General features: G+C 44.6%; 1 protein-coding gene across 6 annotated transcripts in view; it reads left to right on the top strand.

The window, feature by feature from the left end:
• The window catches only part of ACSL6 (acyl-CoA synthetase long chain family member 6), a 106,904-nt gene that overhangs the window by 40,683 nt on the left and 50,215 nt on the right, over nucleotides 1-16,006 (top strand). For all 6 annotated transcript variants that reach the window (XM_090064734.1, XM_090064732.1, XM_090064730.1 and 3 more), the window contains exons 2-3: nucleotides 6,836-7,056; nucleotides 13,126-13,240. In XM_090064734.1, the coding sequence (XP_089920860.1) occupies nucleotides 6,836-7,056; nucleotides 13,126-13,240 (336 nt within the window). The remainder of the gene's footprint in view (nucleotides 1-6,835; nucleotides 7,057-13,125; nucleotides 13,241-16,006) is intronic.

Below are 16,006 nucleotides of genomic sequence, written 5' to 3'. Positions count from 1 at the left end.
AACAAGAATTTGCTCCATGAAACTAAGCTTGTTATAGGCAATGGTACCATGGGACAAAACAGAGGAGTAATTCTGACACATCAATTTGCTTTTATTCTTAGAGGTAAGTTAGCAAAGGGGCATCATCCCTTGCTGGGAAGGTTCCTTCTTTTTCCATGTGAAAGGCACCAGGTAAAAACTGAGTTTTGTTTGTCTGGGTTATGCAGAAAAGTGGGAGAAATGAACCCACAAAGGTTATATCATTTCTCTCTCTCACGCTGTCAGGCTGTGAGCATATTTTGCCTATGGACTACGTGCATCTCTAATTTTATTTCTGTAAAGCACTTGTTTTTTTAAAGTATGCACGTACCCATTTTAGCTACATGATGCTATAGGACAGGAGTGTCAAAGATCTGGCTCACAAGCTGAATCCAGCTCCCAGTGCCGGCCCTGGGTCTCAGTTGACCCGCAGCTGGCACTCACCAGACAGGGCCCACTGGGACCCACCCTGCATGTGGCACTCCTGCAAGGCCAGTCTGGAGATGTCAGATCCAGCATGCATGGTGTCTGCTCTATCTGGTATGGGACACAAACCACACACAGCACCTGCTTCAGCGAGTCCAGAGCATGTATTGTGTGTGGTACAGTCCTGGACCAGCCATGGAGGGGTCTGGATCCAGCATGCAGGAGTGGGGAGGCCTGTGGGCTCAGTGTGGCCCATAGGGCTAACCCTAGGGCATTCATCTGGCCTGTGAACTGGTCCCTCACCACTTACCTGGCCCCTGGGGCCAAATGAGTTTTGTCACTGCTGCTATAGGAGAACATTTCAGGTTGGCAGAAAGCAATTGCCCAAGCAGAAAGTTAGCCAAGACAGTGGGGCTGAGGGCCAGATTACCTCTAATGACCACACGAGTTCACAAATGATAAATGTACCCGATATACTTAATTGATATCCACTCTTTGATTATATTTGAGATTTTATTGCAGGAGATGGAGTGAATGCAATTTAAATGTTTTCCTCTGTGGGTCATGTGGGAACTTTGGTTATTATGTTATATTTTATAATGTATCACCCACCAGCAGATGCTATTAACAAGAGGTTAGTTTCATGGACCTGCTAACGTTGTTCCTATAAAATAGGAATGTATGATGTAGAGAACCAAACAGTCCCATTCAGGTTGCATTCCCACTAACCTCCCCACCCTTCAAACAATTGTAAATAAAACGTCAATTGTTTAGAAGTTTAAATATAACACCCTACTCTCTGGAAGGTAAAAGCCACAGCTTTGATTTTACCCTGAAATATCTCCACAGCTTTCAAAATCCACATCTTTCTTAAATTACACCATGCTAGCATCTAGCAAAGAGCTCAGCGTGTCACCAGATACAGGCCAAGCACATGCAATAATATGCCAATGTATGCTGAGATGTAGATGAAGGTGGAGTCAGCTTTCCTCTCTTACATACAACATGTACATGCTTCTGGACTCTACCGAGGTCCTGGGCCACCTTTTCGCTTCAGATCAAGAGTTGCCTTCAGGCAACCAAGGTCTAGAGTAACCCTCTCTGGTCACAGTCTCAGCTTCCAAAGTTTACCGTGGGTGTGTAATGCTTCATCCCTCAATGAATAGTCCCTGATATTAAGTATAAGCAAGTTTTGTCTGGCTAATGATAAATACAATATCTGTAGTGAAGAAGCTTGAATTCTTAGACCTTTGACCTCTTCCAAACTGTACATATATTTTCTTTTTCCCCTCTAAACCTTTTTCCTAGTTTCTTGTTTAGTATTTGCTTGATAGGTGGCTACATTACTGCTCACAAATGGCTGTTGACAGAGGTGTTATCCAAACCATAAGGACAGGGACAACATTCAGTTTAATCCGAACACTAGTCAAATGCTTTCTCCATTTCACAGGCACCAACTCACAAACTTTGCCAATTAACTTTGGAGTGAGTGTGGTTTGGAAGCTGGTCGTTTAAGCAGAGCTGGATGAAACTTTTGGACTAACTGTCTGTTTGCAGAAAGATGCATTGATTTGCAATGACCTCTACAGCTGTTGTAGCCTGGTACTGGAAACCTGCAGTTTTTCACATTGACTATTTTTTAAATCATGGCTAATATAGTGTTGTGGAAATGCTGTTGCAGGACAAAGGAATTGATGCTTGGGACATGCCTGCTTATTGGTCAGCTGTGCTAACTCTGACTCAGTAGGGGCTGCTGTTTTGTGAAAGTGAGGCTGAGTTCCCAGAACAGTATAATTGGACGCTACATGAAAAATCAGATCTCTGGAAAAGTGCTTAGATGGACAGAGAAACAGACATTTAGGAACAGAAACATAGGGCAAATGTTTTATTAATATTTATGATTATTGCTGAAGGGCTTAGAGGCCCCAACCAGGGTCCTGACATTAGTGCTAGTTTGATTTTTTGTATCTGTTAGGGAGGATGGTAACTGTATGCACAAATGCACAAACCCCTCCCGTGCAGGGGACCCACATAGAGATCCAATAAGAGTTTGTGCAGGTGCAACCTTTCCCTGCAAATGAGCATCTGTACAGCCAGACATTTGGGCTGACAAGGCTGCTGTTGACAAAAAACCACACGTTTTGTTTCACTGTCCTTGTACCCTGCTCTCCTCCTTGTTCATTTGCCATATGCTAAGGTTTCAAGTCCTTCTCCCCACTCCTTTGTGGGGAGAAAGAGGAGGGGGAGCAGGGTTGCTTTTAGGTTACATGTGTGTCCAAGATACACATACTATTAAATATATATTGAATATATACTGTGTGTGTGTATCAGTCTGCATCTAGACGTGTATATATAATATTACTCATCTGCCTCTGCTAGAACAGTTCTCCCAAGCAGAGTCTGCATGAAGTAACAAAAAATGTATTGGAGATAATAGGCCTGACCTTCAGTGTATCCTAAGTCCCAGGACGAGAAGCATGGTCTTTGTTCATTTCAGTGCTTCTTTTGTCCATTAAATCCTTGGTCCCCCTTCCCGGGAACAGAATGGCTTCCATTAATCACCCAGTGACTATGCAGACTGAGAAGAGGCCAGAGGGCAAGAGGGAAAAGGATGCTTAGATCCCTTTATCATAAAAGCTGTTTTTTTTCCCTCTAGAAATCTGACCACTGATGCAGATTTAAATTGTGCCCTGGCTGAAAGGAGAGTATTAACCCTTTAACTCCTTTCCCATCCCAGTCATTTACCTAATTTAGGTTTGTAGGTTTAAAGCTAAGAGGTCTCTTCAGAGTTTACTTTCCTCAGTCCGTTTCAGGCAGGTATTGAAAACACTCGCTATGGCTTCTTGTGTACTCTGCCGTTGATGAATCTGCTGCACGCGTATCAGTTTTCCGCCAGTGTAGTTCCATTGACATTAATGGAATAACTTCCTGTTTACGCCTGGGCGAGGGAGAAAGCTGGACTCTGTGCAGGAGGCCCAGAAGCCATTGCAGAGAGTGGAGACTGCATCCTTTAGATTTTTATCACACAAAAATAAAAGGCAAAGGAACATGATAATGCACCTGTCTGCATTATCGAGCAGCCTCAAGGAGTAGTTGGTAGGTTGGTAGGGTGGCCTTGAGGCAAGATGAAGGGAGGCAGCATAGCATATTCCCATCATGCACCACCACAAGGCATACCTCACTGGGGGCTCCAATTTGACCATGTTGAAAAAGCTTTAAGTGAGGCACTAATTGCCCTAATGTCATACTACATCAAAAACCAGTTATGTGCCAACCCAGCAAAAACATAAGTATGTGCCTTCCATCTGAAAAACAATGAGGCCAACAGCCAGCTCAACATTACACAGTCTGGGACCCCACTGTCCTGCTGTCCAAACCCAGTTTACCTTGGAGTCACCCTCAGCTGAACCCTCTAGAACAAAGAACACATCATGAAGACAGAAGCGAAGGTGAGCACTCATAACAACAGTTTATATAAGTTCACCAACTCAAAACGGGGAGGTAACCCCTCAACCATCCAAACCACTGCTCTGGCTCTCAGCTTTTCCTCTGCTGAGTACGCATGTCTTGTATAGGAGAGATCTAGTCATGCTAAGTGCCTTGACCTGATCCTGAATGATAGCTGCTGATGCCTGACGCCTACTAGCCTAAATAGCATGTACCTGCTGGCTGGCATTGCTCTGCCTAACATCAGAATAGCAGCGGCCAGCAGGATACAACAATGAAGATGTGAGACAGTAGTTACACGGCCATCCCACAGCACACAAATATCTGAAATCATGTGGGAGCTTCCTCACTAGCACCCAACCTCTCGTTACCACACCCAAGGAGATGTGACTACAAATGTGGAATGAGAGGCTGAAGAAAATGGCCAGTCCATCAGATGAATCTTTACCACCAGGAGTTGATGATCCATGGCCAAAGTGGTGATGTCTCGTCTGTCAGACACTCCAAGGAACTAATAAAGAAGTGGGGGGCTATCATTGGTTCCACCACCTGTGACTGTGGCACAGAGCCTCCGACCATGCAATACCTGGTGCAATGCCTGCTACTCGAAAGCACACGTACAAGGAAAGATCTCGCTAAGTACAATAAACAAACACAAGCATTTGGTCAATGCATGTAGAGCTGTGAGAAGAAGACCGGGGGTTTCCTACACCAAAGGGATTTTGGCATACTTGGGAATTCCACAAGACAAATTATGGAGTGGGAGGAGAAGCCAAGATGCCTATTCCAGCTCTCAGACAGCGATGGCTTCCCCACTCCTTGGCTGCTGTACATACATGCATATCAGCTCTGAGTAAGGCCTGGCTCACTTGCTCGGTGTACTGAATGACTCTGCCAGCTACAGTTGTATTTAGCTATGTTCCAGGTCAACTGTTTGCCTGTTTTGTTTATGCAAAAGCTTCACTGCACTGATACAAGAAAGAAGCAGAGATGCTAGGACCCCCTTCCTATTTATACCACCAAAAAACCCGCAACTTCCTGAGCTCTAAAGGGGAGTGATTTTGACATTCCTAGGTGTTTCCACGACTGTGACAAGTTAGCTGACTTGTCTCAGAGAATATCTCCTACACAGACTGCTCTTTTTATGGAAGGAAGCAGAAAAAAGAGGTTATATGCTTCCTCCCCCTTGACTGTAGTTCTGCAGGGAAAGCAAATCATTTCAATTCCATGGCTAGCCTTTCTAGGGCCAGACTTACCACATGGGGTGATTGTGGCTATAAGTTAATGTTAATGCCTAACAACCTTGACAGTGCTCCCATTTAAGCTGAGGATCTGCAACTCGAAGGATTTTTCTTCCTGTTCATTCTTGTCTCCCTTCTGTACCTCTGGTCAAAAGAAAAGATGCAGCCAGAAAATAGTCCAGTAAAAAACACTTCGGTTCAGGGTCAAGTACCCAGGGCCAACGTGGCCTAAAACATTTGCTGTCATCTGCTGCTGGCCTGAAGATTGTGCCCCATCCCTGTCCAACATTGATCAGAACATGGTGGGCCACATGTTCCTGAGCCCCAGGCTTGATTAGTGCAATTTGGTACGCATAGAAATGAAATGGAGGGGTGTGAGAAGGCTCCACTCGGTGCAAAACACGAAAGCTCTATGCACTATGATGGCACCATGCTGCTGCTTTGTTCCCTGCACGGGCTTTAGAGTGTCAGGTCTCTCTTGGCTGTTGCAGAAGTGAAGGTGCTAAACTTGCTATCACTGTTGTGGGTTCTCTCAAGCATGCTGTGCTGCTCTGGTTGGCAGCTTTCCAAACGAGAAGCAATGTGACCGCAGCTGTGTGGGTGGGCTAATTAGCTTGGGGAAGGTAGTTGGCACTGCCAGTTTTGCTAATTAGCCCACCTGAAGCACCAGACTTGGCTACCAAGTCTTCAGTTTATAGGTCAGCTTGCCTGTAGCATCCTTCAAGGAAGGATGGCCAATTTATCTTTTGAACATGCTCTGAACCTACTGTGGGATCACTCATGGCCATCTGGGACACCTTACCTTCCGTCCAAAGCATGAAACGGTTGATTAACTAGGGGAAAGCTTATGACCAGAGAACGTATAACTTTCTCAGGAGCTGGACTTAGACCCTGGAGCTTGCTCCTTTTGACAGAAGAATTACAAGTGTAATTCATCCTTCACTTCAGCTTTTTCTTTATTTGTACTTCACACATACAAAACCAATATGCAGATTAATCAGGCTGTTTTTCAGCCAGTCTGGGAACATTAAAAAAAATAAAGGGAGAATAATTTTATTTTCTATATTTAGCTGTGTGAATGGTGCTACAATAAAAAAAGTAATTGAGGCCTACAACAGTAAGCAGGTGGATTGAAAGAACTTCAATCCATAATGGGCAAAAAATGACAGGCATCCTCAAAGATCAAGGATCGCAACATAGAAAAGAAGAGTTTTAAATATCTGCTGCTAAATTCTTTTCCCAGTATGTTGTTTTTAAATGTGCTGCTCTGTAATGACTGTAAAGTGTGTAACATTGGACGACCGCCTTGCTGATGGGAGCAGTGGATCCCTCTGTGGAACGGCTGCTGCCACTTCAGGTTGGCATGTGCTTGTCACCAAACCTAACCATCTTGCCAATAAAAAAATATCAAGTCACCATCTCTTCTGGGAGTCAGCCACTTGCTGTGTCCCAGAATCACCCTCTGCAGGATTTCTGTTGCCCTGTTGCTAATCAGACTTTTTTTCTGTGCCATTTGTTTGCAGCTAGGCTTGTTTTGTGGACAGCTGGGTAAATGGGTCAGCATAGCAGTAATGCATAAGAGGCTGGGAAAAAAATCCATTTCTTTGCCTGCCTTCCTAAGAAGTACAGTTCTCTGCTGCTTCTGTCGGCTGCGTCTGCCAATCCCTTTGTAGTAAAGGATTATTTTCCTTTGGGCCTTACAGAGTTCGCCATTTCAATCATTGAAAGGATGCAAGCACAGGAAATTCTGAGGAGTCTGCGGCTGCCTGAATTTGATGACTTCAGCCAATTTTTTCGCAACTTGCCGGCCACCGCGTTAGTGGGCATTGGTGCCTTTGCAGCTGTTGTCGCATACTGGTTTGCTAGCCGGCCGAAGGCTGTAAAGCCCCCATGTGACCTGCTGCTGCAGTCAGAAGAAGTTGAGGTAAGGCGAGCACTATTTATATTCAGCCTTACGAATGCAGAGGTGGGACTGGAGGCTGTGGCATGGAGATTCTGGGGACTGTTTCTACTGCCTTTTATCTTGCGTAGGCATTTATAGCCCTGCGGTATGAGTAGGCTTTCACAACCACTTCACATGGGTGCAGGTGGTTCTACGGGATGTACGGCTGCTGCGAGCCAGGCTTTCCCTATTTATTGCGCGTGCTCTGCTGCCCTCATTTGAGCTGTCTTACACAGGCCTTTGCACCATAGGTTAATTTGACCCATGCTTTCTTTTTCCTTTTAAACTCCTGGAAAACACCGTGATTCTCCCCCTTGTAGTCTGTATCTTGGGTAACCACAGGGCCCAGGAAAATTATAGTAAATGCCACTGAAAAGAAACCATGGTTTTTTGTTCACACAGATGGTGATAGTGATAACATCTGGTACCACTATGCACATATGCAGTCATAGTGACTGCTGCAGGCTTGGTTATACTGTGAAAAATTACACCTTAACTGAAGCCTGAGGTGGACTTTTACCTGCTCCCAGTGCTTTGAAGGAGCCTTAAGTTTTAAATGAAGCTGTCTCATGTTACTTTTCAAGCATATTCTTGTACTTTCTCTCACACCAAATTAATACTACTGTGGGCTAAAAGTGTATTGATTGTTTCTCCTTTAACAGAATTTCACTGTCCTGAATGATAAAAAGCATAGATAAAAATTGAGATGTCCTTTGATTTGTGATTAGAAGAAAGGTGATAGATTTCTATCTCCCCGCTGGCTTCTGACTCCCCTTATAACTTAGGCAAGCCACTCAACTTCTCTCTTTCTTGGGTTACTCACTCAGAAAGTATGTTGATAAAACCTGTCTGGAGTCCTGGGATGTTGAGAGAATTAACCGAAGTTCATAGAAAAACCCCGTTGAAATCTCAGGATTAGAAATGGAAATGGACTAGGCAAGGTAGTTACATTTCCATGAGATTCCCCGTGTAAAACATCAGGTGCCCCACTGACCTGTGCTCTCAACCCAACTGCTAGAAATAGAAGGAAATGCAGGGTGCTACGCGCTACTCTGGGGTTAGCCACAGTCACAATTGCTGTATGAAAGGAAATGGCCTCATTGGGGATGGTGAGTTCACTGAGCTGATTTGTGCTACGTCAGTCTGTGGGTATTGTCGAGACGCTATCACGTGGGAGCTGTTGTCACTAACATCCTCTCTCTCTCTCTCTCTTTCAAAGACAATACATAGGCAACAGCATGTTGTGTGCTCGTAGGCATAGGAACGTTAGAGATACCAGGGAGCTGAGGGGAACGCAAAACAGTACATGGCGCAAAGAGAGTCCAAAGCTATGGCTGAATTATTCTGGGAGGCTGAGTTAGTAGCAGAACTTGGCTGATTCCCTCGGTGTCCAGATGTACCAGGTGGTTTGTGTTTGCCAGCCCATTGCCTTTTGTGGAGCATTCAGGCTCTATGTATCTTTGTCCAAGTCCTCTTTCCAGGCCCTGGACTGCTGGGGAGTTTTCAGGAGTTGGCTAAGGAAAAGATCTAGCCCCTCACTGGATCTACTCACAGAAGAGAAACCTCATTGCCAAAATAGCCTCTGTGCCTCATCTCCCTGTCAGGGACAATGGGGAGCAGATCCTCACTGCAGCCAGTCTACCATCTCCATCTTGTTCTCTGATTATCCCTTTCCTTGAGCAACAGGCAGCTCTCATGAAGGTGAAGCCATAGCATACAGGAGAGTGAACATTACCTACACAGGGGGTGCATCTACACGAGATGCTAACTGCGCAGTACACTAATAATACTGCACAGTAGCACGTCACAGCACAAACAGTGCTAATATGCTACTGTGCGGTATGATTAGGCTACTGCACAGTAGCGTCACTACAAAAGGTGTGCACTGGCACTACTGGTCAGTAACACCAGTTACTGAGCATTAATTTAGTACTTGATTATACAAGTATTAAACTTAATACACAGTAACTACAGTGCATTAATGAATGTGTAGATGTGCCCAGGGAGATCTACGTCCTTCTTCTAAATCCTGCTGCATCAGGAGACAAATGTGTCCTGAAGTGCCATTAGCATTCCCTTTTTAAAAGGGCATAGAGCTTCTGCAAGCTATTCTCACTTCTGCTGCCGCACTGCCAAGCTACTGCATGAATCTGCACTTAGCTCCATCTACAACATTATCACTATGGTTTCAGGGGTGAGGCTGTTAATAAATTTCTGCAACCCAGAGCTCTGTTTGGGTTTCTTTCTCAGTAATAGAGAGTGCTGACAGAAGTGATGTTTTGTTGAACAAGTGACCTCCTGAAAGCGCTCTACAGCCATGCCCTGACAGATGTACACAGCTGCAGAGTGCTTTAAAAGGGTCCAATCACATGGCAAATGAACCCCCATTGTGTGGCGGTTCAAATGAAGATGCTCCAAAGTGGAGCAGCTTCATTAACTTCTGTCAGTGCACTGGGAGCAGGGCTGGCCTGATGCAGCCCAGCTCTGCCACCAGTGCTTTCTTCAGGACAGGAGGGGGAGAAGGAAAGGGCAAGTGGACTGGGGGGCCTCCAATCCACCCACTCCACACCCAGCACAGGCTGGGCAAACCCCAGACCAAACTTCCTCCTCTCCCTTTCCCTGCTCCCATCCTGAGGACAGCACTAGATCTGGGAGGCAAGGGGCAGGGGTGGGGGCAGGGCTAGGAGAGAGAGGATGCAGACACGAAACTGGAGCATTGATTCCCCTACCCCCTGGACCTGACATGGAATGGCTGCTGGGTTGGGGGGCGGGGGGTCTCTGTGACTCATGGCACTTCCTGTAAAGTGTCATGAGTTACAGCAGGGAGCCACACATATGTCAGCTTATTAGTTTATCATTTACAATTTGCTTCCATCATTTACCGGTTTATAGTTGTTCTTCAAAAATCTTTGGGAGCATAAGTTGCCTCCAGCTCCGGTATGGAGTGTTATATGTTATATGTTTATTTCTGGGGAAATTATCCCAATGCTTGTTTGGGGTTTTTTTGGGGGGGCTTTTTGTGTTTTCTTGTCGGGAGGGAGGGGGAGTTGGTCGGGAGTTGGGGGGCATTTTTTCGTTTTTTTCTGGAAGCAGTTTTCATGTAATATGAATGTTAAGGTTCTCTCCACAATTTCATCTGAATCTCTTAAGTTCTTGGGATGGTGGTAACATATAGGCAGCTAGTGACCCTACTATGCACAATGATTTCCACTGCTCTTTTTAAACAAGCTGATTGTCACTAGCAGAGACGGTCAATGCTAGCATGCTGGGATACGTTTAGATTGTATGAAATTGGAACTTTTGTACATATATATTTTTTTAACTTTTGGCTTCACATACAGCTTGTGGTAATAGTATTCCTCCTTTATATACAGTTACTTATATATAGTTATGATTTTTTATATAGTGTTTACATAAAGCTGGTGAAAACCTTTTTGAAATTAAAAACTGGCTTTGTGACCAAAACCAAACCGTTTGTGGAAAATAATTGTCAGAATACACTGATGGAATTTTCTGGTAGATATTTTTTCCATAAACTAAAAAGTTCAACACCTGAAAAACATTTTATGGAAAATTTTTAAAAAACTATCAAAATTTTGCACATTTCTCTACTTTTCTTGATAAATGCCTATACTGAAAAGATTAGCGTTTTTATCTCATGGACTTTAAGGGAGCATGATATCTAAGATCGATCCAGCATACAAGTAAAAACATATTCTGCCTTTTGAAAGTTCCCTTTGATACCAGAACAGATATCAGCATAGAACAGGCAAATGTTGTGTTTGGCTTTACTGATTTTTGTCTGAGTTTCTGCTTGAGTCCTTTATGAGGTTGGTAGCAGTACCAGTATAACATGTTGGCCTTTGTACTGAGTAGAATATATATTTCATGAGACTGCAAGGTATTGTTTTTGTTTTAAATATAAGCTACTTCATCCAGATGAAAAAGTCATGAAGAAACCAGTGGCTGGATGTTCACAAAGTCAACCAGAAGAGTAATAGCACAGTAGAACAATGTAGCAAGCCACTTGATGGATTCTTCCATCATCCATTCCTCATGCAGCCCTTAAGACAAGCTCGGGTGTCTTTCTGAAAGATATACTATAGCTCTCAAGGAAGCTATGGGCTTGATACAGAAATTGTTGGGTTGAGCACTTTAGGCTTTTTATGCAAGAGTTCAAGTGAGGTGATCATAAGTTTCTTCTTGTCTTAAAACCATTGAATTGTTCAAAAAGTAAAAGCCATAAAGACATATTGTCCCATAAATAAGTGTCTGTTCCAAAATTCTGACTGGTTGGTTGTTTCCTGTGGACTTTTACAGTCTTCCCTTAACAAATAGCATTTGTTGAATATTTTTTATTAGGGAGGGTTTGCTAGATTTTGGTTTCTGTAGTATTTTTAAGGCCCTGCTATGTGTTAGGTTAGCCAAATTCTTCATCCAGGTCTCCTGGGAACTTTACAATGTTACTATGACCCAGAATGATCCTTGTTAGGTTGCTCTGTTTGTGAGATCTGTGAATGTGTTAAACCAGAGGTTTGAGTGACTCATCTGGATTGGATTAATCTCTGCATTTGTACATAGCCCACTGTTGGTGCAATGCTTTTGAAAAAAAGTATATCACCTGTTTCTTAAAAAGAAGACTGCGGTTGCAGGGGGGTTATTTTGAGCTGTTATCGTTTTAGACAGTGCAGGTTAAATAGAGCTAAGCCTGGAAAGTACTTACACAGGAAACCCCCAGAGTAAAACTAGATTGCTGCTGTGATGTTGCTGATTCAGTCCGTTTGAGTTACTATTGCGCCACTAGTCTAAACATGGCATTGGGAGATGCTGTGGTGATGGAAAGTAAGCTTTCCAATTCTACCAGGTGGAATCCTGGTTTAGTTGATGTCAGTAGACAAATTCCCCCTTTTGCATGAGTAGGATGTGTTAAACCCCAAATGGCAAATGGCAAGCTGACACATTTCCTTTTTACTTTCAAGGTAGTATTCATTTGGTATCTTCAATTCTTTTGTGTGCTATTCAGCCCCTATTGTATTACACCCAAGAAACAGCCACTGTCCAAAAATTTGTGACTGGACTGCAAAATTCTTCTGAATGACACATACTGTATATGTGAGGTTTCCAGGACGATATAGTTCTGAATTACTTATTCAATAAAGTAATCTACTAATGGCCTGCAAGATTTCATCTTAAATATATAACATTTTTAAAGGAAGAAGAGAAGTCAATTAAAACCAACCAAAGAGATTATTAATGATGTTTGTACTTAATGAAGTTTGATTCTAGAAACATTAGTCCCTCATCGCAGTACATTCATAAATGTTCTAAAAAGTTGGCTGGAACTTTAACTCTTCTAAAAAGTTAAAAGAGAAGTGGTAAGAAAATAGATATTTATTTAGTTTTTTTAGGGGAAAAAAAGGAAAGTTGTATGCCTGACTAGAATTTGCCTCTATATTAAGGGAGGGTGAAAGGGAGAAGTCATTTGTGATTGGAGTGACCCCAGAGATCGGTATCCAGCGGTGAAGTGACTGGTTTCTCAGGACCAACCCAAAAGCCTTGTACTCCTAGTTCACTGGCTGGGGGCTCAGTTCTTTTCTTCCTCTATTTTATGTACAGAACTGTAAGCTTTGGATGACAGAAAATGATTGAAAAAAATCATTTATTATTACAAAATAAGTGTGCCTATGAAATGAATTGCACAGGATGCTTCACTTTAGAAAACCTGGTAGCTTTTATACTTTTCTGTTTCGGGGGAAGCAAAACAGCAGGGGGTTTTGTGAGAGGTTGAGGGCAATATCAGCAAACCTTCCTGTCTGACTTCTGTGGGTGATTTTAGCCAAAAGCAAGAATTTATGGCCAGGCTTAAGCAACTCTATAATTCAGCATGTCCCACAAAAAAACACTTTTGATTACCTGGAGCTCTCAATCCGTGTGTTGCACTGGCTGCACACATGAGCTTATGAGAGATCCATAAAAAATTGTAACGAGCTTTGTGTTTGATACCACTGCTTGATCTGGCAGCTTCTTCATTAGATGTTTTCTTTTCCACAGGGCCTGGATGGAGCTCGGCGGTCTGTGATAGGGGACTGCCCACAGCTGCTAACTCACTACTACGACGATGCAAGGACAATGTATGAAGTATTTAGACGTGGATTCAACATATCTGGTAAGTGTTTGATGACATGTAATGCTGTCTGGCTGGTCAGAGAATAGATCTGGCTTTGTAGCCTTTACAAAGGACTGCCGTGTGGTACTAGGAGGGCCCAGTCTTGTTCCCAGCAAAGGCCGTTAGAGTTTTGCCATTGGTTAAGGTTGGACTAAGCTGCTGCGTCACTGTGCTGTTTGCTGCAGGCCACCTCCTATACTGGAAGTGGGGGCAGACTCAGAAACGGCGTGACGGTGCCGTCACACCACACTTGGGCTGCGCCTTGCACCGTGCTGAACTCCTGCAGCTCTTTGGTGCTTCAGTGCAGCTTCTGCTAGGAGCTCTGTATGTGCTGCTTAGTGCTTACAGCTGTGTGCTCACTGCATGTAGGCATGGGCTCTGCCCAGGCTCCTTTCTTGCAGGCAGCTCTGGAGCCTGCTTCTCTTTGCTCTTCCCCTCCCCACCCCTAAACTGTGCAGCAGGAGAAAGGAGGTGGGGAAGAAGCATTAGTGACTCTCAGCCCCTGGTTTCACTCAGCTCCAAGGCTCTGGGTTGCCACTGCTCCTTCTGCCTCCTCCTTTCCCTGCTGCTCAGTTCAGCAGCAGGGGAGGGGAAAAGCAAAGAGCAGCAGGCTCCAGAGCTCTTTGAAAACGGGGACTCCAGGCAGATGCCGCAGCACTCCAAGAGGAGCTGCTGAGAGCTCGCTGGCATCCAGGATCACAGCCAAGGGCTGTTGCCACATCCCCTTCAGCTGTATGGCAAGTGTACCGTGAGCTCTCTTCACTGAGCATATGCTCCATTCCCATGTCACAATCCTGGGTCTGCCCTTGACTGGAAGCAATGTAGCTGTGTCCACGTGGCAGGCACATCAGGCTGGCTATGTAGCTCTGCTGTGTGACGGGGCTAGTTAAGGCACTCATGAAGTCTCGGGAATGCAGCTGCATTGCTCCCGCTTCAAGGGGCAGTGCAGCATGCTTGAGGGTGCTGTTGTTGAGGGATGGTAAGTTCACTCTGTAATCATAGCCTAAGGACCAACAATGTGTGGGACTGTAGGGCTAAGTACTGACAGTCAAAAAACCTGAGGGTGAATCAATTCAATCTTTGCAGGTTAGTTTAAGATGCATAGATTGAACCGATAAGGAAGCAAACAGGCATTCCCTTTTGATTCTTGAAATATAGCCACATGCCAGCAGTGGCCGAGGCCAGAAGCCAGAGGGCAGTGGCCTGGGCTGGAGCCAACAGCTTGGGCCAAGGCTAGCCTGCCCACCTTGCAAAGCATCCTGGGATGCTGGGGGACTGTGAGTTAATTTGAATCAGGAGGGAATCTGGGGCAGAAGTTCAATAAACGGATTTAACCTAAAACAGTGAAGTCTAATACTACATCCATCTAGGTTTATCTTAAACCAGTTTCAGGCATTTTCAAAGCGGTTTATGAGCACTGAACTTCTGTTGTGTTACAGATTTGATCCGGTTTCTGATCATTTATACCCATTTATGTGTAATTTCTGTCCCTAGCCTAGGAGTTTTGGATGCAGAAGTAAAGGAAGTGAAGTCTGTTGTCAGCCTTTTTAACAACCACAACCAGCATGTCATCCATGAAGGCCTGTTCATGAGACACTACAGCATGAAAGTCATGGCAGTTTTGCTAAATTGGGTATTAGGAGTAAATTTGCACTAATGCCAACTGGATGCTCCTAAATCCCTTGTTTTTCTCCAAGCATTTAAGTCACTTTAGCACGTAAGAAAATGTTACCTTGTGACCTTATCTTTCAGTCTTCCAGGTGCAAAGTAAAACACATACATCCATATTGAAGCATCTTCATAAGTAGATTGGTTTTCAGAGCTTCTGCACTGAGTGTGCAGCTTCAGAGGCAAGAGGCTTGCAGGAATGGGCCACTGATTTTGTAAATGGCAGAAGTTTTTGAAACTCGCTACCTCCTTTGCCAGTAAATTAAAGCCTTCCCACAGCTGAACTTCTTCTGTTGACCTACATTGGACATAGTGGTCTGTAAAAAGTGCTACTTTAATTGAATAGAGATAAAAGAGTGGAGACAGCACATGGGGAACAGAAGGTATAAAGAGAGCATTAATTTCACAGAAATTCAAGTCAGGGAAGTGAGCAAAAAATCTCTCCTGTCCTCTGACATTAATTTTATAGTTTGAAATGTCCTAAAGAAAGGAACACAAGAGTGCTACTAAAATGTATAGTTTATGTAGAACCCTCCATGGCTAAGTACAGAAGTTCAGAAAACCTCAGGCAAAATCAGTTCAATCTTGGAAGTTTTTCCTAAGATGCCTAGATTGAATCAGTAACAAACTGAACTGATGTTCAGTGTTTGGGTGGCCAAGACAGGCAGAAGCTTGCACTGGCCCAGGCCAGGAGCCTGGGGGTGCTTGTGTGCACCACCTTCATGGCCAGGTTGCCTAAGGCTGTTGAACCAGCAGTCCAGGCCTGATTGGCAGCTGGGATCTGGGGAGTAGAGGGGGAAGACCCACCAGGGTCTTTCCCCCCTCAACCCTCCAGCTCCTAGCCTGCATGCATCTTCCCCAGCTACCAGCCTCCGAGGGAGGAGGGGTGCAAGGGGGCAATGCACCCACACCCCAACCTGCACTGCCTCCCCACTGATGGGTCTGCATTTTTTCAGCCCCCCACCCCCCAGCTCAAGCTGGGCTGGGATCACCCAAGCCCTGACCATTCTCTAGCTCTCTGCCTGCAAGAGGGGCAGGCCTCCCCAGCCCATGTCTGCCCACCATGGAGGGGAAAGCACCCTGGTGGGGGCTCCCCCC

The sequence above is a fragment of the Crocodylus siamensis genome, chromosome 10 (assembly GCF_052110815.1).
Source record: "Crocodylus siamensis isolate JL-2025a chromosome 10, ASM5211081v1, whole genome shotgun sequence".
In the NCBI taxonomy this organism is placed as follows: domain Eukaryota; kingdom Metazoa; phylum Chordata; order Crocodylia; family Crocodylidae; genus Crocodylus; species Crocodylus siamensis.
Note: the sequence above shows the minus strand (reverse complement) of the source record. Positions and strands in the feature narration are given on the sequence as shown.